The sequence below is a fragment of the Aquila chrysaetos genome, chromosome 2, assembly GCF_900496995.4.
Source record: "Aquila chrysaetos chrysaetos chromosome 2, bAquChr1.4, whole genome shotgun sequence".
Classification (NCBI taxonomy): domain Eukaryota; kingdom Metazoa; phylum Chordata; class Aves; order Accipitriformes; family Accipitridae; genus Aquila; species Aquila chrysaetos.
The window spans coordinates 51069991-51094950 of record NC_044005.1 but is presented as its reverse complement, the minus strand read 5'-3'; the positions used below and the strand labels follow the sequence as shown (position 1 = coordinate 51094950).

Genomic DNA, 24960 nt, shown 5'->3' with positions numbered 1-24960 from the left:
AGACAATGCTGCAGCATGGCAGTGCGCTCAGAATCTGGACCGTTTGCTCATACGCTGAAAAAACACCATGAACTCCTTGTTAACAGGAAGCCTGTTTTTTTTTAAAATCACGGGTTACCCAAGGTGTGACCAAAGTTAATCTTCTAATTTTTTTTTTCATTTAAGACGCTCTGCCGTGCTTTTACACATTGGAAGCAAACTGCCATGATATATTTTGCCAGAAGCCCAAACAGGCCTCAATTTCCATTTCAGTGTTTGTTTACTGCCAAAACTGGCCTTTATTTCTGCTAGATACCCCATCACAGTAAAAAAAAGTTTGCTTTTTCGCCCCCTCTGCCTACCAGTTTGTTTGTTCACAGTCTAACATGTTTCCAGTCTTTTGCTGTGATCTGTGTCAACAAAGTGCCTTATCATGCAATTCTTGACTACAGAATGAAAACAAACACAGAGCCTGACATACCTGTACAGAAATAATTAATCCTGCAGGTGTGTATTTGCTGGAAGAAATTAGCTTAATTCAACAAAATCGTCTCCAGGATCTGGGCTGCTTTAAAATCATACTGATTTCTGTGAAGTAGGTTAGAATTCCTGAGGTCAGCTGTGAGAATCTTTCACTTTGAGAAAAATTTTGAGTGAGCTGCAGAAAGACTAGTAACAGCTTTCTTTTGCCTCTTAAACACATCTTCCGAAGGTCCTTCAGCAAGTAGGTCGGAAGACCTTTTATCTTCCCTCAAAAAAGGAAAACATGCCTTGAGACATTTTAAGAAGTCTTCTTAATATTAATAGCCTAAAGAACTAAAAAATGCAACAAGCAAAAGTAGCAATTGTCAAGTTATTGATGATTTCTATTACGTTTAGAGGTTTCTGCAGATGTTACTCATTTAAAAGATGTCAGTATCCTTAAGCTCATCCTTAAGTTTTTGGGCACTGGGTATCACAACTAGTCAAGCACCAGAGAGTAAGATTTGCAGAATAGTTAGATCAGGGAGAAAAATGAATGCCCACTGAGTATCATAAAGGAATTAAAAGGTCATATGCAAATTTTTAGCCATCTGCAGACAGAGATGGATTTTAAGTTCCATTTCAAAGAACGCAGAAACTGATCCTTTCACCAAAGACCATTCAACAACAAATGTGAAAAGTGACTAGTTTGAGAAGACACCAGTATTAGTCATTCCCATTTTAGACATTTTTCATCCACATTACATGGCACACAGCTAAAATTACCCAAATGTTAACAGAAGCAGCAGGGTTACTACAGAGAAGGTTTAGTTAAAAATACACATTTTATTTCAATGTGCCAATAAAAAAGTCCCACATTTTCATATCACAGGAAGTTAAATTCATACAATAAAAAGAGACCTGTGCTAGTCTATTGGTGTGACTAACTCAGAAGACCCAGATCATGCCAAATTTTAGTTGATATACTCTTCTATCTACATTCTTACATTTACAAAGACACCACAAAATCCCTTATAATAATGTAAGCAAAATAACTTTCTTCCTAAAAGATTAACTTCATAACTTTAATCCATTCTTTCAGGACTCGCACTTCTTTGAGGGCTTCCTGATGGTGAACGACTGAAAGGAAAAGAATCCACAGTTAATATTTCAGTAGTCATTTGGGATTCACAAATACAGGAAAAAGTAACAGGAGGACACCTACACTACTTCAGCAGCCTTTAAGCATTGTTTTCTAATAAAACAACAAATCACTATTAACAAAGCTAATGGGTTGATGATTTAATGTTAGAGATAATACATTTATTTTATGGCTTTTACTTTCACATTTTTGCATTTCTCTAATTTTTATAACACAATTTAAATGTGATCACTGTAAAGTCATCTAAAGGGTACTACTAATAGTGACATTCATGGAAGCAGGCTACTTCTTCGCTGTTCTGATACAGCAGCTTGTCAAAACCTATTATGGTGATCGCTCAGCATTTATGAGCATTTCTTCAAGTCCCTTGTGATTGTTTCTGAGGTTAGACTACATACAGCCACGTTTTTAAATGAAGTAAAGCTAAGTGCGGAAGTTCTGTCAGTATGTAAAAAAAGAAAGAAACAACTTGCAGGGCAGAAAGATCACCAAGGCAAAGGACACATCATGGCAGTTCTACAGCTATTCTTCCTAGGATATATCCCCTCCCTGCAAATCCTGAGCATTGAAGTCATAAAAATGAACTACTAAAGAATTCAAACTAGGGAAAAAAAACGCTGCTGATTCTGTCACTACAAATATAGGCATACACACACAGAGATAATTGTTTACCAACTTATTGGGGAAAACAATAGATTAAGTAACAGGCTCGACCTTCCAGTCCTGACTGCTGTGCCACATTACTCCACTCTATCTCACCGCAGCTTTTAATGAGACTCAAAGCCAATTCCCACATTTATTCTGTGCTTTAAGCTCACCAGTAGAAAGTCTCTGTGCAGTAAAACTGTTAGTGAACTCAAATGAACACAGGAGCAAAGGCAAGATGTAACACTGCTACATAACCAGTATCCTGAGGAATGACTACCACATATTTATTACCATATATAAAACCACAATCACAACATTATTTCTGTCAAAGAGATCTCAGCAAAATACCTTTCCAGAATTTTCCTACAAGCAGCAGTCAAACTCCTCAGCAGAGATCACTGCAGATACTAAAATGCCAGCTCTACAGAGTCTACATTATTAGGAGGGAGATAAACATACCTTCTCTTTGGAGATGGTGATCGGGACTTTGACCGACTGTCAAAACAGAATATCATCAATGCAGCTTAAAGGTCAAATGGAACTTTTATATTAAAAAAAATAAGCATCTCAGACAACAATGGAATTATTATGGGAATCTAGCCAGAAGCTCTTTAAAATGGCAAAGTTTTCAAATCAACTTTTACTCTGGCAGGGATTCTCAATTCATTTAGTGTGGAGATTAATTTTAAGCAACTGTCTTCAGTAGACAAAATAGGAAAACAAGGGGTAGTACTGAGGTGAAGCTTTGAGAAAAGAAACATCACCAGATTCCTGCTGTTTTATCAACAGCATTAATAAAGCTGAAGCCCTTTATCTGATGGATAGAAATATTTAACGGAACTGAGCACAAAGACACAAAAAAATCAGTACTATGTCGGAAACTAGAGAAAGCTAATGAAAACAAAGAGATGGGTAAGGAACATACTCCAAATAGCTGCAGAGGGAATTTTATGATCTCAGACATATCGCAAACAGATTAGCTGGGCACCCATGTTTGGGGGATTTTCTTCCTAAAGGACCAGGCTCTGTTCATCATGCAAACCCAATACTGAATTCTAGATACTACTGCAGGCTTTATCTCTGTATGCTTACCTCTTAGCCGGCGAGCCCGATTTTGATCTGCCATGAGACCTAGACCTACAAGAAGAATTAAAAACACAGCTCAGCAGGGAAGCTGGTAGCATGCATGTTCCCACAGTTGAGACAGCAAGATTCACACTAAATGTGTAAGAACTGTCATGTTGAACAGACAGAATCCTATACATTTCCAGGGCTTTTCTTGCTAAGTTTCGGAAGAAAGCTTTTTAAATAGATGGTTGCACATGTTGTTCTGTACTTTGGTCCCCGGCTGATGACCGGCGTTTGCTGATGCAGGTGGCAAGAATACATTAACAATCCAAATCCTGGCCAGTATTTTCACAAAGCCAGTAAAAAGCCATGCTCTAAACTTGCAAAAGTTTTATTAGGCTTGAGTGACATCTACCACTATAGTTGCAACTGGCTGCAGGCAGCATGCTCCTACAAATACCTTCTCCTCTGTGCTTCATCTTATATAAGCACTTGCTCAAAATATTTTTTTAAATCTCTACGAACTTAACCCTTGTGAAGACTGTCAAAAATGTCAGTCTGAGATAAGACTGCTGCACCATAAGACTACTAATACTGCCTAAAATAACTGAAACTTTTAGGTTCCCAAAGGAAGTCTTCTACTTTCCACATCCAAGGCTTTCCACAGCAGCTTCCAGATGTAGCTTTGACACTGTCAAACCAGCAAACATCATGTAGTACTTAGGCAGTCTGTATTCCTCATGACTCAAGAGCCCATCTCCAGGTGCTATGTATTCCTTCGATTCTTCTGTAAAGAAACCATCTTCCAATTGCCTCATGTGGAAGTTTAACAGTGACCTCATTAGAGATAAGCACCAATATTTTGCCACTTCCCTGTACCTGTACATGTGTAATTTCCTTAATCTCTACTTACAATGAAAGGTGTCACACAATAGTCTAGAAATTTCACTAAAAGCATCCTTTACACTGCAGAAAACCATCCTGGTTTTCTGAAAAAAGAAAACAATAGTGGTAAAATCAAGATGTTTTTCTCTTTGAGAGCCTGTTGACTGTAGCTGTCTTCTGCTTATCACTGACAGTGGACAGTGATGAGCCATGATTTAGTCACATTGGAACAAATGGTATTAAGATTCAGCTAGAGAAAGTATACCTAATCAGTGAAAGGATTGCTCGACTGCCTCAGGGAACTTCCCTTCTCTTTTTACTAGCTTCTGGACTGTTTGTGTGAGTTTCTGCTCTTAACTAAGCCATCTTCTGGTTTTCGCCTCCTGTCATTGCTTGCTGTTCTACTCTCAGAAAACACCACCACCACCTTTCAGCACTGAATCTCCCATCTTCAGCTGTAGGCTTTTCCGCTTATGCCCTTCAGCTAAAGCTTCCCTTTGTTTTTTTGTGTTTCTTCACGGTTGACTATTGTGTTATGGATTTCAAACCAGAACAGTAGGCCTGGGAATGGGCTGCGGCAAGAGCAGTCCCATCTTCTTCAGAGTGGAACTTCAATTTACTCTTGTTCTCCTACGACAGCTTGCCAAGGACATCCGATCAACCTATGTCAGCCATGCTGCCTGGACAAGATTGCATAAAGCACAAGCTGCATTCACTTACTATGGAAGGATTAAGCTACAATTTCAGAGAACAAATGACATCCCGTGTTCCTTTAAAATTTGATCATCACTCTTATGGCACATTTGTTGGTACAAAATAATTCTGACAGCTGTTTATCTCAAATTGAATTCAGCTCCTGCAGACTGACGCTCTGTTATTCAACAGAGCTGGAAACAGCTGTAACACTCATGGTACTAGCAAGCCCTTCACAACTTGCCTGGCTACATGCATTAATGCTTTTAACGCACTACCGGAAGGGCATCCTGATTTCTCTGACAAATAATGGGAAGAATCCACAATCTCGTGTGTGCTACACAAAGAAAAAGAAGAAAACTTTCCAGATTAATTCTAAATTCGTTTGCTATGTTAGCTGTTAATGCAACTCGATCAAAACAGTACTAGTGATGACTATCGGGACCTGGATGTCAGTGATATGTAAAACAATAAAAAGAGAAAGAACAATCTTCTGCACTGCTTTTAAAACTACAGACCCCTAAGTTAGTGGAGCAAAACCACAGTTTTTTCTGAAAATGTTAACAGCTGTTAGAAAGCCTAAACAGATGTTTAAGCAACTTTTACTAAGTATCCACAGTCACGGAAGAGATCTTACCTGCTTCGGGGCCATGTAACAGATCTGGACCTAGATCTGGATCTTGATCTAGACCTGAAATAACAAATTAGGACAAATTAAAACAAAATCAAAGAAGTCAACTCAACCAGAAGTGATGACAATTACAGCACTACTCTAGATTAATGTCTACATGTTGAACTTAAAACCTACATGATCATTAGACGTTTTAGACATCAAAATTCATCAAGGGATATGCAGCTGTGTAAGGTCTCAAAACTAATCATATTACCACGCCTGTAAATTCAACTAGGATTATCAGAAACTTTTCAAAGCATGCTACAGTCTGATTTCTAGAGGTCAACATCTTTCAAAGTCTGCCACCCAATACCTTTTTGAATCCCTTAACTAAAATGAAAAACAGCAACAAAAACAAAGCACACAACCTGTTAAAAACTACTAATAATTACCTTGATCTCTTCAAGGAACCCGATCGGGACCGGCGGGGAGACACAGACCTAGACCTACGAGGAGAAATGGACCGGGACCTACGATAGGAAGCTGACCGGGACCTGCAAAGAAGTCAATTGAAGAGTTGTACAAGTGTAGCTTTTTCCAAGCAAAAGAAGCAAATAGGAATAAAAGACAAACTTAAGCACACCTCCTACCACGACTCCGACTGCGTGACCGAGAATACCTTCTTCCTCGGGACCTTGAACGGGATCTAGACCGGGACCTGGTTTTAGGTTAGAGAAAACAGGTATCAGGAAACAGCTGCAGCCATCAGTGCATGTGAGGCCCTGCTGAAGTCAAAACTGATTTCAGACAACTAAAGAACTAGCATCTGTCAGTTGGAAAAATCTCTGGGCCTACTTGTCTTGAGCATTTTACTACCTAGAAAAATGTTAAAAGCTGAATTACATTGCAGAATTACATTAGAATAGAAAACACTGTAATGTGTATTTAAAATAAACCTTGCAAGTTTGCAGGTCGACCCTCTTTGGCCCAAGGTCTAGCAGATCTAGACGATCTAGAAGTATCTATAGCCGATCGCTGCATCTAGGTGTTCTCTTCAATCTAACGACGATCAAACTGACAGCCCAATGAGCCAGGGTGAGGCTTGATTGACGCAAGAAGATTTTTCTAGGTGGGAATGTGGTCAATCTGGTGTTCCTCTTTCTAAACCGGAGGGGGGCCCCAATTGAAAGCCAAATTTACTGTTACGGCGATCACCGTCTCAAATTTTCTGCCCTTAAAGAATAAGGTGAAGCTACGTGTAGATGGCTCGAGGGGATCTGGCCTCTTATGCTGATCACCTCAAGGTCTAGGAGGATCTTAAGTGTCGGATTTGCAAGGCGCCTCAGCATGAAATCTTAAGGCTCGTGACATTCTGAATCAAGGCGACTGACTCAAACGAAGAAACCTGAAAGGTTTTGACCAGGTTGATTATTAAGATATTAACATTTGATAGAAATAGCAACAAATTGTAATATACACCTATACATTTATTCTAGCGTTAAAGTTTAAAGAAAACTGGCGTAACATTCTGTTCTTTGCTAACAAGAGCTACACAAAAGTGAACTGGCGAAGCAACCCAGCCACCCTGGCCCCACACGTACCTGCTCCTCCTTCGGCGACTATAGCGGTGACAATCATAAGCATAGTGGCCTTTCTCACCACACTCGTAGCATCTGTCGTTAGGGTCAAAGGGGCGCCGCGCAGGAGGCCTGTCGTAACGGGAGCGACGAGGCATCCCTGTTGACACTTCCACTCTAACCCTGGAGCCACATATCACCCTGCAACAAGTCCGCGATGGCTCTAAGTTAATCGTTACTGTTTACGGTAGAACTACAAAAAGGAGAACCACAGAGAAAAACCCCGGTTCCCTCTCTGGCCTTAAAACCGGCTGTAGCTCCTGCTAACGCCTGAAATGCACACATACTTCCCATCAAGTCCGCGGACAGCGTCTTCAGCATCCCTCGGGTCTTCGAACTCCACGAAGGCAAACCCCGGCGGGTTCCTGGCGATCCACACGGTTCTCAGGGGCCCGTAGTAGCTGAAGGCTCTCTCCAGCTCGCCTTTGCCCGCGCCCGTGCCCAGGTTCCCCACGTACACCTTGGTCTCTGCCGGGAGCGAAGCCGGGATCAGCGCCGGAGCCGGAGCACGGGCGGGCTCAAGCGGCGGGGGGCGGCGCCCCCGGCCCGGCCCGCCCCGCCCCGCTCGGGCACGGCCATCTTGTCGGCGCGGCCCGCTCCCGCCTTCACCGCCAGCAGCGGCACACGCGCGGGCGCACCCCCTCCCCCACGGTCGCTGACGCAAAATGGCGGCGGCCGCCTCGCCTCGGCTCGCCTCGGCTAGGCTCGCCTCGCCTTCCTTCCCGCTCCGCCGCCCGCCCCGCTCTCTCGCGGCGATCGCCCCTTCCCCCAAGCCGCCCTCGCCGTCGCCCGCCGCGCCCGCCGCCCCGGGAACTCACCGCCTCCATAGCGGCCGTAACGCGACATCCTAACGGCCCCGCCGACCGCCCCTCCGCGCGCACGCGCCGCCGACCGCGCCTGCGCCCTGCCCGGCACTCCCGCCTCCCTCGGGCGCCGCGCAGGCGCGCGCCGGGGGGGGGGGGGCACAGGGCGGAGCAGCGGGGGCGCCGGTTGCCACGGCGACGGCGGGGTGCGGCCGATGGCCCCTGACAGGAACGGGACGGGACGGGACGGGCCCGGCGCCCATCGGGGCGGCGGCGGAGGCGGGGGTGTCTCTCGGTAGCCCCTGCGCCACCGGGAGTGGGGGGGGGGGCTTCCGGCAGCGGCGGGGCCCTGAGGTGAGCGAAGGGGACTGATATGGTAGAGGCCGAAGGTTGGGAAAACCAAAGCTGAACAGAAGGAAAGCATGAGCAATTAAAACTGAACTGGGTGCTTGGTGAATTTATGATTTTTGGTGAAAAACGCACAGATAGGACTTTGCTGGATAAATATGGCCGGGAAAGATAAGAACTTCTGTCCTTGTTCCTGTCCTTGTAGATAATTTAGCTTAAAGTACCATATGGGTTGCATCACTAATGTAAACATAAGAAGTACTAACGAGCATTCCATAGGGTAAGTTGTACCAAAACATGTGAAGGACCATACTGTGCAGAATCCGCTAAGGAGGGTCAAGTAACGGACAAGTGAGGAAGACTATGGAAGACCACCAGAGGACCCCTGATGACCACCATAGCACCTGAAAAGGCCTGCGCAAAGGACATTTACATATGCTAATAATCTCCTGGGAAAAATTAATGAATATGTATGAAAATTCTCAGAAATCTAATGAATATGCATCTAGAACTTGTATGTAAACCATACGACTAGATCTGACGGGGGTATGCGAAGAATGCCTGTTTTCCAAAACTCCAAAACCGAGTCTCGGAGAGTTTCTGACCTGCCGATTTACGGTAACAGGACGGCGGCAGGGGGCCACCTCCGGAGGGGAGGCCGGCGGGGCGCAGGGAAGTGCTTCAGGCTTGCAGCCATCCTCCCAAAAGGACGCTGCAGGCTTTGGGAAGGCAGGGTGGCAAGACCAGCAGAGCTGTTCTCACCAGACAAGTGGCTGTCGTCTCCCGAATGGCCTATTTACGACGTGACCTCCGCCAGGAGCTTCCGCTAGTGCAGTTACTTGAGTTAGGAGAGTTGCACTTCTTTGTGACCTTCATGAAGGTTAAATTTATGGTGAGAGAGCTGGACTAACTGCCCACGATAGTGACCTGTATCTGTAAGGTATGGCTGAGATGACAGGGTAAAAAAGTACTCCAGGGCTTCGTGGTTCAGAACAATTAAATAACCACATGGGCAACAATGGCAGGGGTGGGGAGAGCGGGGACCGAGACTAGCAAGAATTAAATCCAAAGATGTGTGGAGTATTTTGCTCAAAAGGGACTTTGAACAAACTGCCCTCCAGTCTGTGATCCAGAAGGGGACCAGTTAGGAAGCTATTTAGACTGTAAATGACTAAAACATGATACGCACATAAATATATAAAAATAAGCTACGTTCCTTCTTTCCACCACTTACCTTTCAAACAGATTTGCTATTGCGTTGCTTGCTCATAGTGAAAACAATTAGATTTGCTAATTCCTGCTTTCTAATAAACTAGAAATGCAAAAGAAAACAGTAGCTGAACACAGTGGCATAAGCCATTCGTAAATAATCCCCATAGCACGGTGGAAGCTGAATTCAAACATCACAAAAACAAAAAATTACCTCCTTAAGCCTGCAAAATAAGATGATCTCATTTTGTACCCTTGATATTTTTTCTGTTATGCTCACAAAATCATTGCATGCTTGCTTTCACTGAAATTACTGAAATGATGGCAGCTTGTTTGCTTCATCCATAGGAAGCTTTTCATTAGTAGTGTTAAAATAGAGCAGCTTTTGGATCCAGGGGGGCAGAAATCAAGTTTTTTCACCTTCACAGCAGCACAGGAAAGCTTGTGAAGACAACTCAAAGCCCTGGAGCAAAAATACCTTATTTTTACAGAGCAGGTACACACAGCGCCCATCTCTACATACTTACGCGTAGGTATATAGAGAACGAACTGCTTATTGCTTAATGATTATCTCTCTGTAACTTTACATACCAAGGACTGGTGTTTGTCAAGGATTAAGCCTGTCAGAGACTGGTACTTGGGAGTGATGAGCAAGAAGGAGCCATGAGCAATCACAGAACTTAATTAAATGTTTGATGAATTTATGATCTTGTTGAGAAGGCACAAGCAGAGGCCTTGCTTGAATAGACAGGGCTGGAAAAGATAAGAACTCCTGCCTTTGTTCTCATCCTTGTAGATAATTTAGCTTAAACTAGCCATATGGTTTTACATCACTAATGAAAACTTACATAATAAGAGCACTAACAAGCACTGACGTATCAAAACACATAAAGGACCATACTGCACAGAATCACCTGAGGAGGGTCAAATAGCGGACAAGTGAGGAAGACTATGGAAGACCACCAGAGACCTTCAATGCGCCTGCGTAAAGGACATTTGCATATGCTAATAGTTTCCCGGAAAACTAATGAAATCTAGTGAATATGTATGTAGAACATGCACTTAACCTGCACAATTAGGCCCGACGGTGTGCACGATAGGTGGAGCGATCCCCCGTGCATCCAGCGCTGCCAATAAAGAATACCTACTTAACAGTTAATCAAACTATTGCGTTAGTTTGTTTGAATCAGCACACAGATGGCCTGAAGGGGCTCGAGCGACCATTTTGGGGTTAGCGGCCCCGGAGCACGGGCGGGGGCGCGGGCGGACCGGGTGCAGCGGGGCAGAACACCGAACGCCGGGCGGGTTTAAGCGCTGCGGGCCCCGCCTCCTCGTTTCGCAAGCCGCCCTCGTGTGTACGGCCCTACACCTGATGGACGTGCACACCCGCCTTTACAGAACGCGCCGGCTCTGAGCGTTTCCCGGCCTCGGCAGCCTCGCCCGTCGTGCTCCACGGTGTGTGCGGCGGGGGGGTGCGGGGTGCGCGGCGGCAGCAGGAAGCGGCGGTCCCGCCGGGGCCGGGCCCAGCTCCAGCTCCCGGGCGCCCTCGGCAGGGCCGGGAACCGGGCGGCCGGCGAGCGGGGATGCGGGTGCGGGGCCGGGGCGGGGGGGACCCGCGGTGCTGCCCTGCCCCGCCCCCGCGGCGCCCGGCTGCTCTCCCTGCCGGCTCCGTCCGGCTGCCCCCGCTGCCCGTCCCGCCGCCTGCTGCCTCCGCCGGCAGCGGGCAGGCACTGAGGGGGGGTGGCAGCGCCGGGGAGCCGGGAGGGAGCTTCCTCCGGCCCTTCGGCCTCCCGCTCTGCGCTGCCCCCATCTCTCTCCGCCGAGGGGTGCTGGGACGGAGGCGAATGCTCGGGCGGCCCCGGGCTGTGGCAGGGGTGGCTTTACCGTCCTTACCGGTCGCGCAACTGGTGCGGGGGGAGGAGTGTAACGGCGCTTGCTGCTCGCCCTGCCGTCAGGGGTGAGGATAGAGCCGGGACGCGGGCGGACGCCGCTTCTCCGCAGGCGGTGGAAGGGCTTGGGCACGGGGGATGTGCCAGTACGCAGAGCAAAGCCGGTAAACTTCTGTCCTCAAGGGACGGGCGTCCCGAAGGTCTTGTAAGAGGGCAGAGCAATAAATGGAATGTTGAATGCAACGGGGAAGTGTTAAGTTAGCAGAAGAGTGATGTGTGAGGCTTTGCTGTGTGCCCCAAAAAACACGCGAAGTGGGTGGGAAATTACAGAGCTGCAGCGATATGCAAACCACTTGTGTGAATGTTTGCTTTTAAAAAAATCAAATTGTGCTTAAGACAGGTGGAAGATCTTTACCTGGAGGCAAACTCAGTTCTGATGTGAAGGGCAAAGCAAAAGGATTCATTGCTTCTGCTAATCACCCTGGCTATTTTCTACGTTCTGGATGTAGGAAATATGAATGACTGGCAGAGGAAGAGCCCTCTAGACTGGGAAACGTACGTGAACAAAATGGTGAAAGTTGCTGCAATTGAGAAACATGAGTATGAAGGATGGGTCTTAACAGTCGATCCAGTTTCTGCCAGGTAAGTACCAAACAAAGCTTTTGCTTCTGTAAGGCCAAGAGAAAACAAGTTTTTCAGGAAGAGAAAAGATCCCAAGACTGAAGCAAACTTATTTGGAGCAAAAACTGCATGTTGGGGCTGCGTGTCCTGTTTTTTTAAATGGCAAGGCCTAAGAGAAAGTAATATTGTAGCTGATGAGGCCAGTTCACCTAAATCCACTTTAATCTCATTCAAAGGACTGATAAATTTGGGGAATAGATAACATGTGGATTCACGCTAACTTTATTGTGGACCTGAGGTTAGTACTTTAAATGATATCCATGCATTTAGGACTATTTTTAATAATATACCAAGGCCTGCCTCACAAAGAGAGCGGGGATGCAGGAACGTTTTTAATGCTTTAGGTGTTGAAATCCTTATCCTCTGTCCAGAGTTCTTGCATCGATGCCCTGCTTTCCCCTACAGCTAGACACCCGTGAGGGTGTAGCGGCTGCTTTGGAGAGGAAGCAGGGAAAATCAGCAAGGGCATTGGACAGAAAGTCAGATGTCATTGTCCAGAAAGACAGGTCTCTAGTATCTCAAGTGAGTAACTTGAAAACAGGGTTTGAAAGGCAGAACGCACCAGGGAATAGGCAGAAATTTGGCTCCTTGCTGCCAGAGCTTTTTCATACCTTTTTGGTTGTGAGCACAAGATGGAGGCTAGAAACTAAAACATCCAGATTCTGATGTTTTTCAGAAGAATTGGTTGTTGCTTCAACTCTGGAGTAGCTCTGATACTCTGTCTTCTCTTGGAGTTGCTTATTGTTTTGGTAGGAAAGGTGTGCACACCTGTGAGTGATTCTGGGGATGGCCCAGGCTAAAATCAAGGCACATTTCATTGCACGTTTCCCAAAAAGTCATTATTTCCTCTAATGGTGGCAACAGTAGATTAGCAAAATGCTGGCATCAAATTCTGGAATTTTTCTTCCCACAAGAGGGAAGATGCTCTTCGTTGACATATGGGGAAGAGATCCTGGCAACAAGCTGCCTTCCTACCTGTACTTTAGGACTTCTGGGATGTAAGTGCCCTTGGGAAAAGACCAGGCTGCTATAACATGAGCCAGAACCTGCTGTGGTGTGTTCCCATTGTAATAGTCAAGTGTTGTGGTTTAACCCCAGCCAGCAACTAAGCCCTGCACAGCCACTTGCTCACTCCCCCCTGGTGGGATGGGGAAGAGAATCAGAAGAATAAAACTGAGAAAACTCATGGGCTGAGATAAAGACAGTTTAATAGGTAAAGCAAAAGCTGCGCACACAAGCAAAGCAAAGCAAGGAATTAATTCACCACTTCCCCTGGGCAGGCAGGTGTTCAGCCATCTCCAGGAAAGCAGGGCTCCATCACACGTAACGGTGACTTGGGAAGACAAACGCCATCACTCTAAATGTCTCCCCCCTTCCTCCTTCTTCCCCCAGCTCTGTATTACAGAGCATGACGTCCCATGGTCTGGGATATCCCTTGGGTCAGTCGGGGTCAGCCCGGCAGTGTCCCCTCCCAACCCCTTGTGCCCCCCCCCCAGCCTGCTTGCTGGTGGGGTGGGGTGAGGAGCAGAACAGCCCTTGGCTCTGGGTAAGCACTGCTCAGCAGTAATGAAAACATCCTGTGTTATCAACACTGTTTCCAGCACAAATCCAAAACTCAGCCCCATACCAGCTACTGTGAAGAAAATTAACTCTACCCCAGCCAAACCCAGCACATCAAGCTATAGTTTTCAGTTAAGAAACTAGCAACACTCATTAAAAAAAAAAATTCTTTTAGTAATGATCAATAACTAAGTATTAATAATTCATCATTAAAAGGTTCTGATGTTGTCAGCTGCCACCATTGCCTTCAGCATTGAAAGTGCTGAATGTATGAATGTATTGGTCTTTTTGAATGTTGGAAGATTTAAGGTTCTTCAGCAAGGCTGGGAATGCTGTACAAAAATACTTAGATTCCCAGTCCTGATTTTAATGTACACTTTGCTTTTTTAAAGTAACGTTCTGCTTGACAGTATCTAGAGTAGTTTCAAATTCAAGGCCAGAAGTTACCTGCAAAGCCCCGCATTTTCAGTATTTTAAGGGTATAGCAGCATGCTTTTCAAGAAAAATGCTGGGTACTCCATATTGCCTAAATACCTGGGTTACAGTGATGCTAATGAGCACTCATCTCCAAGAATCTTGGCCTGTGTTTCTCAGTCTTCAGTTAAGTACAGTGACTCATACATACTTCTTTCCTTGGCAGTATTGTCCTTGCAACATTCCTGGAGAATGAAGAAGTGTCCATATCCGTTGTCTTGGGCCATGCTGTCCAGGAGGTCGAAATACTGAAAGAAGGGGACGATGAAATGAAGCAACGGCTTTCCTGCATATTTGCACCTGAAGAAAGCAAAGCCTACAGCCCAGAGGAACTTGAAAAGAGGAAGAACAACTTGAAGACTTGGCTAGAAACAAACCACATCCCTGTAACAGAGCAAGGTGAATCGGGAAGAACGCTATGCGTGGCAGGGGTATTAACTATTGACCCACCATACGGCCCAGAAGAGTGCAGCAGCTCCAATGAGATTATTCTTTCTCGGGTTCAAGGCTTGATACAGGGCTATCTTGAAAAACAAGAGTGATGTCTGCTGTTTAAAGCAGTTGTCTTTAGAAATGGGTCTACCCACCCTATTTTAGGAACTGTCCTGGGTATCAATATTCACTATTTGCAAAAAATGCTGGGTTTAGGTCCTTTTGTCTGATTTTTATGCATGCACTATTTTTTATTAAAAGCAAGCCATTGAATAATGATGATGTATTAAACTGATACGTCTGTTTACTGTATCAGTAGTAAGCTGATACATCAGTTAAATAAGTATTTTTTGTAATGGTATTGTGAAAGATGATATATGATAGATTTAAACTGTGTTTTTCTCTGCCTTCAAAATTAATTATCTAGTGGTGTAGGCATGTTTGTTTGAACTGCTTCCCAGGTTTTTTTTGGTTTGTTTTTTTTTTTTTTTTCCCAGAAAGAGAATTGTGACACTTGGACTTCCCAAACCAGGTGAAAAATCTGTTGAGAAAGCTTTTTTGGTTTTGTTTTTTTTTTTTTTCCCCAGGTTTTAAAAACATTTCCTATCTATATTTGTTATTTTAGAGCAGCAGTGGTTGGCAGACCCTTGTTCCTTAGAAAGAGAATTTCTTGCAATTCAGTAAGTTTGTGTTTCTTAATGCTTTGTTTCTAGCTTATGGCAACACACAGTACAAGAATCATTATGTGATTATTCCAAAGATTATTAATCCAGTCAGGAGCCTTTAGAGCCCTCATTTCTCTCTTAGTGTATTGGTTTGTTCTGTCTTACGAGAGCACCTAAACACATGTTGGTGTGCTCAAATGCATTTGATGAGTCTGTCTAACCCCTGTTAATAAAAAGGCCCTTCTCATTCCTGCTGTGGTTTATTTAAAATTACTTTGGATGGGCCAGGTTCATGCTGGTTTCTCTTAAAAATCGTCTACTGCACTTACGCTCCTGTGTGTCTCCCTGAAAAGGTTGGTGATGCCAACACACAAATGCTTCAGCTGCCTGTCTGGATGAGGGGATCGACAGGTGCCTGAGCTCTGGGGCACCTGAGGCTAGCTGGGAGGTATTCAGTGAGAGGTAGCGTCAGGTCGAACTCCACTCAAGAGATTTCAGAACAGCTTGAGCATGCGTCCTTAGAGGGAAGGTAACGCCTTCTCCCTCCTCACCAGGGAATAAGGAGCCTGGGGGGCTCCTTCACCTCCAGTCTCAGCAGGGCCAGAGCCTGAGTGACTGGTCTCCCGTGGGGGATGATGACTGGAACAAGTGGTTCTCGTCTCCCCTGCTCCCCCTTTCCACCGCCGGGCCTTCCTCACAGCTAGGTGCACTATGGGCAGGCGCTCTCAGGCGGGGCTGGCTGCGGGCGAGTCGCAGTTGTCCGGGCCCGTGAGGAGCCTCGCTGACGACATGAGCCCCGGGGGCGGCACGTAGCTACGGCCACCACGGACGCGGGGCAGGCGTGACCAGCCGCCCCCGTGGAAACCACTCGGGAAGGGGACATCCCTGCCGGGAGCCGCGGCCGGGCCCCACCCGCTCCCGCCTCCGCCCCGCTCCGCAGTGCGCAGGCGCGGCCGGCCCGCCGGCGTTCTCGCGAGACCTGCCCGCGCCCGAGGAGCGGGACCGTCTCGCCCCGCCCCGCGTTGCCAAGCGACCGGAGCCCCGCCCTCCCCCCGGTGCGGCCGTCGGGGCGCGGCGCGCAGTCGCAGCGGCGGCTCCCTCTGTGGAAGGGTCGCGCGCGGGGCTCGGCCTGCAACCGGGAAGATGTCGCGCTACGGGCGTTACGGTAAGGGGGAGCGGCAGAGGGGCGCGGTGCGGAGCGGGTAGGGGGCTGCCGTGGCGGGGGGCGGCGCGGTTCGCGCCGCGCCGAGGGTGGGAGAAGGCGGCGGTTGCTTCGGGCGGCCGGCCGGCCGTGAGAGAAGATGGCGCCGAGGGGCTGCGGAGGGCGGCGCTGGGAGTAGGCCGCCGCGGCGGGGCTGCTGGGGCCGCGGGGCGGACGAAGAGTGGGCCCTGGTGCGGGCTGGGGGGGGAGGGAAGGCGCGGCACCGGCGGGAACGCACCAAAATGGAGGCGGTCTCAAAGATGGCGGCGCCTGCGGGCGGCGGGGGGAGGGGCGGCGGCGGCCGCCGCGCGCGCGGCCTCGTGTCCAGCGCCACGCGTGCGCGCTGCGGCCGCCGTGCGGGGCCGGTCTCCGGCGCTGACACGGCGTCCGTCCCGGCAGAGACCAAGGTGTACGTGGGGAACCTGGGCACGGGCGCGGGCAAAGGCGAGCTGGAGAGAGCCTTCAGCTACTACGGGCCCCTGAGAACCGTGTGGATCGCCAGGAACCCGCCGGGGTTTGCCTTCGTGGAGTTCGAAGACCCGAGGGATGCTGAAGACGCTGTGCTCGGCCTCGATGGGAAGTATGTGCATGCCTAAAATCTCCTTGATTGCTCGGGCTGCGGTTTCTGACCTCTGCGGCCCACACCGATCATCGATACCCGTTCTGTGTGTAACGAGCACAGGGGAGAAAAGAATTCCTGTGATTAATACATACCATGTGTTGCAGGATAATATGTGGCTCCAGGGTTAGAGTGGAAGTGTCAACAGGGATGCCTCGTCGCTCCCGTTACGACAGGCCTCCTGCGCGGCGCCCCTTTGACCCTAACGACAGATGCTACGAGTGTGGTGAGAAAGGCCACTATGCTTATGATTGTCACCGCTATAGTCGCCGAAGGAGGAGCAGGTACGTGTGGGGCCAGGGTGGCTGGGTTGCTTCGCCAGTTCACTTTTGTGTAGCTCTTGTTAGCAAAGAACAGAATGTTACGCCAGTTTTAACTCTTAATGTTGTAAGTCAACAGGTTTATATCACAATTTTTTTTTTTTGCTAATACATATAAAATGTTAATATCTTAATAATCAACCTGGTCAAAACCTTTCAGGTTTCTTCGTTTGAGTCAGTCGCCTTGATTCAGAATGTCACGAGCCTTAAGATTTCATGCTGAGGCGCCTTGCAAATCCGACACTTAAGATCCTCCTAGACCTTGAGGTGATCAGCATAAGAGGCCAGATCCCCTCGAGCCATCTACACGTAGCTTCACCTTATTCTTTAAGGGCAGAAAATTTGAGACGGTGATCGCCGTAACAGTAAATTTGGCTTTCAATTGGGGCCCCCCTCCGGTTTAGAAAGAGGAACACCAGATTGACCACATTCCCACCTAGAAAAATCTTCTTGCGTCAATCAAGCCTCACCCTGGCTCATTGGGCTGTCAGTTTGATCGTCGTTAGATTGAAGAGAACACCTAGATGCAGCGATCGGCTATAGATACTTCTAGATCGTCTAGATCTGCTAGACCTTGGGCCAAAGAGGGTCGACCTGCAAACTTGCAAGGTTTATTTTAAATACACATTACAGTGTTTTCTATTCTAATGTAATTCTGCAATGTAATTCAGCTTTTAACATTTTTCTAGGTAGTAAAATGCTCAAGACAAGTAGGCCCAGAGATTTTTCCAACTGACAGATGCTAGTGGTGTGTTTTTGTTGGTTTGGTTTGGTTTGGCTTTTTTTTTTTTTTTCTTTTTAGTTGTCTGAAATCAGTTTTGACTTCAGCAGGGCCTCACATGCACTGATGGCTGCAGCTGTTTCCTGATACCTGTTTTCTCTAACCTAAAACCAGGTCCCGGTCTAGATCCCGTTCGAGGTCCCGAGGAAGAAGGTATTCTCGGTCACGCAGTCGGAGTCGTGGTAGGAGGTAGGGTTCTGGCTGTTGTGTTTCCATTCTTTTTCTTTCTCGTCCCTCTGCTCCAGCCCTGTGTGTAGTCCTAGTGATAAGTACCGTGCAGTAATTTTGGTTGTTTTTTTCCCTTTGTTTTGTAGATCAAGGTCAGCTTCCTACCGCAGGTCCAGATCAATCTCTCCTCGTAGGTACAGATCGTTTTCACCCCGCAGATCTCGGTCTGGTTCTTTAAGGAGATCAAGGTATGTATTTTCTGGTAAGCCCACAACGTTGTTGAAGGGAATGTAACTGTTGGAGTTAACATTTAAGTTTGTATTTAGCAGTCCCTGTGTTTTCAGGAACCTTCATAGTGTACATCCCCGAGAGCGAATCTGAACGCTTTCTTTGAAGTTAAAAATTTAAGCATATAATTTTGGAACTGCTGCTTCTGAGCTTTTTTTATACTGTTGTAAAGTTACAGCCTTGATCTATGGTTAAGGTTTCCTACTTCAGCCTCAGGGATACAGGGAGTAATTATGCTTAGTCGACGAGGGTGGTGGGATTTATTGTGTGGATGGTAGTACTGACCAAAAGTACTACAGCTTTCTAATAATAGTTATTTCTGCAAAACCTATAGTTCCAACAAATTTCTCTGAGGTCTGTATCATAAAAGTCAAAGAATACTAGCTCAGCTGTGTGAACCATGTAGCAGTAGTTGAGCTTTCACTGCTTTTTTATTTTTTCTAGATCTAGGTCCAGATCACGCTCAAGGTCCCGGTCTGTTGTATGGCCTCGAAGCAGGTAAGATACTTGTTTAAATTCAAACCAATAATGGTTTTGGGGTGTTTTGTTTTTTTTTTCTTCCCCAGGGGAGTTTGGCTGGAAGGGGTTAGAAGGTTGTGCAGCATAGCAGTATTTACACTTAAGGTTAATAATTTATGCCTTTTCACAGACTAAAGTAGTGGTTCATTTCTTGTGATAAGCATGAGTTTGTTTTGGTGGGTGGCTGCTATATATAGTCTATGTATATGTAGCCATAAACAAAGCATATATATGATTTAAGGTCTGTGGAGAGAAGTTCTGAAAACTAGTCAATGCCTATGCATGTAGAGAATGCTTGACCTTGTGTCCTGCAGGAAATGCTGCTAGGTTTTTCTTGGCCTGTTTTTTTGTAAATCCCAAATGCTGGGGGTGGGGAAGCGATGAGAAGGTTGCTGCTATTGATTGAACTCTTGCTTATGGCTTTTCAGCTTTGTCAGTTCCAGTTCTGAGAGTTAGATCAAATTAAATTGCTGTAGTGCTAAGCACTACCTTACATGGGGTAGGACGCTTGAGTCCAGAGTTTTGGAGGGCTGAATGAACAGGACCATGAATCCTAATGCCACAGGTGGTGTTTTTGAAGGACTGCTCTGACATGTAGCCCTGGTTTTGTGGATCTGGATGTTTTCCATGCTGAAATGGAAGTTGAGGAAAATGGGTATAGAGTACACGTTCTTGCATTATTTTCCTCTGTCCTTTGTGATACATCTGAGTTGGATGAAGGATGAAAGAGTAGGATAAAAATGTGATGGACATGAGAGCTGATAAGTTGGAAGAAGCTGTCTTTTGCTTTGCATTAGAATGGGGGAAGAGAAGTGTTTTTTAGGGGTCTGCCTGCTACTTTAGGAGTTGCACATTGAGCCTTCAAGCCGATGATGATATTATTACTAGAGCTGTCCTGATTTACCACTTGTACAAGTCTGTAATACAGGAGATGACTAGCCAGGCTCAAATTGCATGCTGCTACTGTGCAAGAGTCTGGATATTGCTGATGTTGCTTGGTGACTTCTAGTTTTGAGACAGTCATGTTCCTGTATGAAAGACTTGTACTGAAATTTCTGAGGAATGCTGGCTTTGCATAGGTCTGCAATTGCAGTGGTGAGAAGTGGTAGCTCAGGACTGGAGTTACGGAAGCACTGTGAAAACTCCAGCCTCTGCTAATACAGTAAAACACTAGTACGTAACCGGTGCTGCTTCTAGAGCTTTTGATTTGCAGTCCTGCTTTGTTGCTGTGCCTCTCGGAAGGAGGATTTGCCAGCAGTTCTTGTAGTAAGATGATGCTCTTTCGTGCTGCCTTACTGTATTTCTTACTCCATTCTGTGTAACTGTGATGATGCAGTACAAAATTACTAGTTATAGTGTTAGGAACTGTGACAGAGGATGGCTCAGCATAGTGACCAGGCAGGTTTCAAAGCAGTGTTACCGAACTCTTTGCTTAAGTTGTGCCAACAGTGTCCACATAGTATTTCTATAAGTTAATAGGCCGGGTAAAGGTGAATCTTGATTGGCCTTTAAAAACTGTTTGAGCAGAAATAGAATAAAAGTTTCTTACGGTTTTGGCCAAGTCTATTAAACAACTGACTATCTCAAATACTGGGCTTTCTGATGTTCAGTAATACCACATGCCTGAATTCCACACTCAAGGAGGACAAATATTTTCTAAGTAACAGCAAATACTTGAGTTGGTAAAGTAACATGATAAACACGGGAGGAAAGTCTCACTGTTTGAGTAGATGACACTGGGACGAGCTGGGAATAGTTTGCACATTAGTAACAAGATACTGAAAACTGAAATGCTGTTTTCATTGGGTAACTGATGAAAGAGCTGTATTATACTTGAATAAAAGTGGCACTGGGAACTTGATCTGAAGAATGCATCAGCTCTTCGGCACACATACTTACCTGTGGCTGATTCCAGGCTCTTAAAGTGCTATTAAAAGATGTTCAAAGATGACACTTGAAACTATTCTTCCCTTTATGGAAGGGACGCTTGCAGGCAGGGGGAAAGTCTGGGAGCCTGGTACAAGGTCTTCGGTTTTGTGAAGGTAGTAGCTGAAGCTTTGCTGGGGAGCTTCTTGTGCTTGTACTCTTGTGTTCTGATAAGTGAGGTCTCTGGAATAAGAGCTAAAGGATTCTCCTGAAATGTCACAAGAAGAGCCTGCAGCAACAGACACCAGAGCCTTCCTCTCTGGTTTGTGATGCTATGTAGTATGAATTTGCTGTTGCTGGTTTAGCTAACTTTCATTGAATGTGCATGCCACTGGCTGCTTTGCTGAGCTTTATTTTTCTCCTATTGTAGGTCTGGGTCCCATGGTAGATCTAAATCTGGCTTACCTGCTAAAAGGTGAGCGTATAAATACAAGTAGCACTCAGTTGGGGTGGTTTTTTTTTTGTTTGGGGGTTTTTTTTTTTTTTTTTGGTCATAATTTGAAATCTCTGCATGGACCAGTATTTGTGTTGCATGTGGAAGAGTTTGGGTTTTTTGTTGTTTTTTTAACAGCTGATTTTTAAATACTTTTCATATGTTATTTTTATGTATTTTTTTAATAGCTGGTTTTTGTGGGACAGTAGGCAATTCTTCCAGAAGGGTTGTGGATACCAGTTTTTGTTTAACCCATGATTGTAACAAAAAATGTTTTTGACAGGATTTGGGGCCTATCTTTCCCTACCTTTGTTCTCAACTGTCTGTAGTTCTCAGTCTTCCTGACTCGACTCTACTTGATTTACTGCTCCTGCTTTGCAGGATTACCGTGATCATTTTATAGCTGCTTTGAAGCTGTGTGTTGCTCTTTACATGAGGGCTCTGGCTTTCAGCAGTTCTCCTTCTCAACTGCAGCTTCTTGCTTAAAGTAATTGGGTATACTTGCTATCAGCAGCATTAAGGGTGGTGCCTTTGAGTTTATTTAAGAACATCAAACTATTACTACTGTTTTTAAATGGTCAAAAGTGGTTACTGAGTGTATACAAGTTTACAAAATTGATTGTTTTGTTTTGTTTTGTTTGTTTTGCTTTTTTTTAACAGTCGCTCAAAGTCAAGATCACCATCTCCAAAGAGAAGGTAGGAATATCTTAAAACTGGAGCATGCCATACAGTTACATAGAACTAGTGTCTGGATTGGTTGCTATAGAAGTTAACTTGTGCAAGGATAAAAGCTTAAAGTTTTTTACATGTCTTAATTTGTGAACTATGAAAAGATGAATTGTTATGGGCACTTCCTACTATGAAAAGATGAATTGTTACGGGCACTTCCTACAGCTGGTAGTCAGAACTTCATGATAATAACTCTAAGGTAACCTACTTAAATTAAATTTTAAAGGACAACAGAAAATGTGGGCAAATGAGAATAACTATCCTGAGGACCCTGAGGAATTGAGAATCTGGGAAGAAGTGAGTAATGTAAGGTGTGGAGCAAACCATGAATACGTCGTAGGATTAAATTCCTGCTGGTGGCTCCTGACAGCTGGCTCTCACTCAGTTGCACAGCTGCCAAGTTTTGCTGTGCACTGTGAAGTAAGAAGCAAGTTTTCCCATGTAACCAGAGAAGTACGTGCTGGAATTTACCTAGTCTGAGACAGGGCTAGCCATGAGGTACTATACTGGAACTGCGTAGGTTCTGGCAGGGTAAGAATTCCTCTGCACAGCTGGAGCGCAGGCTCCAAGGTGCTTTCTGAGCAGGTTTGATGTCTCATCTAGCTGTCGCAGCTGATGTCTCTTATTTTGCCTGCCCTTTTCAAGCTTAAAGCTGTCATTACTAAAGGTGTAAAATATAGCACTTTTCTCATTATTCATGAACTGGAAATGAAAACAGCGTGGGGAGAAGCATTATGAGGCGGGGGGGGGGGCTCCTGAGCAGAGGAAACCTGGGGTAGCAGGCACAGTTTCTGTTGGTTTTGCTGTAGGAGTTGGTCTTAATCTTTTTCTTTCCCTTTCAGTCACTCACCATCAGGAAGCCCTTGAAGGAGTGCAAGTCCTGAAAGAATGGATTCAAATTTAAAAAGTTTAAGAAGAAAATTTATTTTGTTTACATTATTATAAGGGATTTTGTGGTGTCTTTATAAATGTAAGGGCTTAGTCCTAGAAGGCTGTTTCTATTGACTAACAATTGGCATGAATCTGGATCTTTTAAAAGTCTTATTAGTAGACTAATGCAAAACTCTTTTGTTGTGTTAATGTTCTGTGATCTGGAAATGTTGGGCTTTTTTTATTGGCGCATTGAAATAAACTGTGCATTTCTAATGAAGAAATATTTTGTGATAACCCTGCTGTTTCTGTTAACATTTGGGTAGCTGAAGCAGGTCATGTGCCACTGTGGTGAAAAGCAGGCGGCAGGCTGTTGCAGGCACTTGTGAATTGAGCGTAGTGCAGCAGCCAGTCGAGGGCTGTCCTGCAGGCCTGTGCCTGTGGCAGGGCTTCCTTCCTACAGAGTGCTGATGGGAGTTGCCAGTACCAGCTGTCGTTCCTTCTCACTGTTCGGTCTTGAATGTTCTGGTGATCTGTACCTTGTGGTTTTATTTGCACCTCCTCAAAGCTCAGTGAAGCTGAAAACCTGTCTGGAGGTGCTTGTACACTTGATGATTTGACTTGACTGACTTGGAAAAATGTCAACAAAGGGCATTAACAGATGGAAAAACCAAGGAATGTGTGAATGCTGGTCTGCCTGTCCTGTTGATTAAAGGACTTGAAGGTATTTGGAATACTTCTGGAATGTAAACTATTGAAGTAAATATTTTTAGAAGTCTTGTTTTATGTCCTGGTTGTCCAAATAGTACTACTTCCTTGCGTACTTAAGATAAATTGGCTGTTCTGGTGCAGAAGATGATAGATTTAGATACTCTTTTTAGGAAACGGAAGCTTTTCTTACAAATTGAAGGTCCCAAGCAGAACCTGCAGGTCATGTTTAAGTAGCAGTACATTTGGGGAATCCACCCCTCTGTTACACCTGTCTGCCCTGAACTGCCTGGTCACATCTGCTTCAGCAGCAAAGTGTAGCCAAGGGACTTGCTGTGTCCCATTCAATTGTTGCTTTGGGAAACTGGACTACAGCTGCCTGTATACAGATGGTCCCACCGCTGATAGGGTACTGAAGGATTTAATCTAAGTATGATAAACGAGTGCAAGGTCTTTGCCAGTTTGATTTGTCTTTGCAGCTGATGATGGCTATTATCAGACTAGTAAGGAAATCAGAGTGCTAGATGATTTTTGACTTAAAAGTCTTCCTTACAGTATGTTCTGGCCTATATTCCTGTGTCTTACAGGCTAGCGAGGAACAATAATTCTCTTGGGGCTTCTAATTTGTCAGCAGTGGGTTGGTACTCTACTGTTAAGAGTAGAGCACTGCAGCTGTGCATGGGCACCCAACCCCAGGTTTTCAGAGGAACGTTGGTCATTGTTGCTTTACAAGATGTCCAGGTATTAAAAGAATGATAATGAGCCCCTATACATGATTTCACAGAGTCATCCTGTGTACTACAGCACATGTTTGTCTCATCCCTTGTCTCTTCTCTCTTCCCCATTTTTGTACATTTTAGTGCATTGGTGCTTAGTAGGATAAGTAAGTAAGTGACTTTCCTTGCTGATGCTGCTGCAATTAATATTTTGTTACAACCCTAGTCTGTTATAAGCTGCAGGAGAGGGAGCTGGAAGCAACAGCATTAAACTAGGCTGACCCAAAAGCTAAACACGGCTTGGGGGGGGAGGATTTATTGGGTTCTCTTCCCCCTGTCCCATTGCAGTTTACAGCATCAATGGTAAAACTATCCCATGTGACAGTGCTTTTAAAGGGGGGGGGTAGCTTTTTCTTACTTTCCCTCTGTACTGCTGAAGCAAGCTGACTCTGCAATAAACCTGTAGCCTAAAAC

At 45.6% G+C, this 24960-nt stretch overlaps 4 protein-coding genes across 14 annotated transcripts in view; 3 read left to right on the top strand and 1 right to left on the bottom strand.

Moving 5' to 3' along the window:
• GALM (galactose mutarotase) overlaps positions 1-1726 on the top strand; it is a 28759-nt gene extending 27033 nt beyond the window's left edge. For all 3 annotated transcript variants that reach the window (XM_030007264.2, XM_030007263.2, XM_030007262.2), the window contains one exon: positions 1544-1726. The gene's annotated coding sequence lies outside the window, so the exon portion shown is untranslated. The remainder of the gene's footprint in view (positions 1-1543) is intronic.
• SRSF7 (serine and arginine rich splicing factor 7) lies at positions 1268-8103 on the bottom strand. Its single transcript, XM_030007261.2, has 9 exons — positions 7966-8103; positions 7435-7615; positions 7112-7288; positions 6154-6228; positions 5963-6064; positions 5535-5588; positions 3344-3388; positions 2711-2746; positions 1268-1581 (listed from the first exon to the last, which is right to left on the bottom strand). Exons 1-9 carry the CDS (start codon positions 7991-7993, stop codon positions 1527-1529), a joined length of 753 nt encoding a protein of 250 aa, XP_029863121.1. The 5' UTR covers positions 7994-8103; the 3' UTR covers positions 1268-1526.
• A 100-nt stretch (positions 8104-8203) lies between these two features.
• Positions 8204-15455, top strand: GEMIN6 (gem nuclear organelle associated protein 6). Of its 6 annotated transcripts, XM_030007265.2 has the most exons (4): positions 10991-11006; positions 11061-11080; positions 11893-12038; positions 14278-15455. In XM_030007265.2, exons 3-4 carry the CDS (start codon positions 11911-11913, stop codon positions 14651-14653), a joined length of 504 nt encoding a protein of 167 aa, XP_029863125.1. In that variant the 5' UTR covers positions 10991-11006; positions 11061-11080; positions 11893-11910; the 3' UTR covers positions 14654-15455. The 6 variants fall into 6 exon arrangements, with proteins under 6 accessions (XP_029863129.1, XP_029863130.1, XP_029863126.1 ...); XM_030007269.2 differs by lacking the exons at positions 10991-11006; positions 11061-11080 and adding an exon at positions 8204-9232 and having other exon boundaries at positions 11892-12038; XM_030007270.2 differs by lacking the exons at positions 10991-11006; positions 11061-11080 and adding an exon at positions 8205-9238.
• Positions 15456-16239: 784 nt separating this feature from the next.
• Positions 16240-23346, top strand: LOC115338701 (serine/arginine-rich splicing factor 7-like). Of its 4 annotated transcripts, none has more exons than XM_030007489.2 (9): positions 16240-16373; positions 16809-16989; positions 17136-17312; positions 18244-18318; positions 18444-18545; positions 19030-19083; positions 21401-21445; positions 22124-22159; positions 23035-23346. In XM_030007489.2, the coding sequence occupies exons 1-9, from the start codon at positions 16352-16354 to the stop codon at positions 23057-23059; spliced, it is 717 nt and encodes a 238-aa protein (XP_029863349.1). In that variant the 5' UTR covers positions 16240-16351; the 3' UTR covers positions 23060-23346. The 4 variants fall into 4 exon arrangements, with proteins under 4 accessions (XP_029863349.1, XP_040985401.1, XP_029863350.1 ...); XM_041129467.1 differs by lacking the exon at positions 23035-23346 and adding an exon at positions 22419-23015; XM_030007490.2 differs by lacking the exon at positions 21401-21445.
• Positions 23347-24960: the final 1614 nt, after the last annotated feature.

What these genes read in the sequence shown, in the direction of transcription:
- SRSF7 (XM_030007261.2), bottom strand. Translation starts at nt 7,993, where the DNA reads ATGTCGCGTTACGGCCGCTATGGAGGCG. An exon ending in AGTCGCCGAAGGAGGAGCAG is followed by an intron (nt 6,229 to 7,111) that starts GTACGTGTGGGG and finishes ACCTAAAACCAG; the next exon opens with GTCCCGGTCTAGATCCCGTT. An exon ending in AGTCGGAGTCGTGGTAGGAG is followed by an intron (nt 6,065 to 6,153) that starts GTGTGCTTAAGT and finishes ACTTCTTTGCAG; the next exon opens with GTCCCGGTCAGCTTCCTATC.
- GEMIN6 (XM_030007269.2), top strand. Translation starts at nt 11,911, where the DNA reads ATGAATGACTGGCAGAGGAAGAGCCCTCTAGACTGGGAAACGTACGTG. An exon ending in GTCGATCCAGTTTCTGCCAG is followed by an intron (nt 12,039 to 14,277) that starts GTAAGTACCAAA and finishes TTTCCTTGGCAG; the next exon opens with TATTGTCCTTGCAACATTCC.
- LOC115338701 (XM_030007489.2), top strand. Translation starts at nt 16,352, where the DNA reads ATGTCGCGCTACGGGCGTTACG. An exon ending in GTGCTCGGCCTCGATGGGAA is followed by an intron (nt 16,990 to 17,135) that starts GTATGTGCATGC and finishes CATGTGTTGCAG; the next exon opens with GATAATATGTGGCTCCAGGG. An exon ending in GGTTCTTTAAGGAGATCAAG is followed by an intron (nt 18,546 to 19,029) that starts GTATGTATTTTC and finishes TATTTTTTCTAG; the next exon opens with ATCTAGGTCCAGATCACGCT.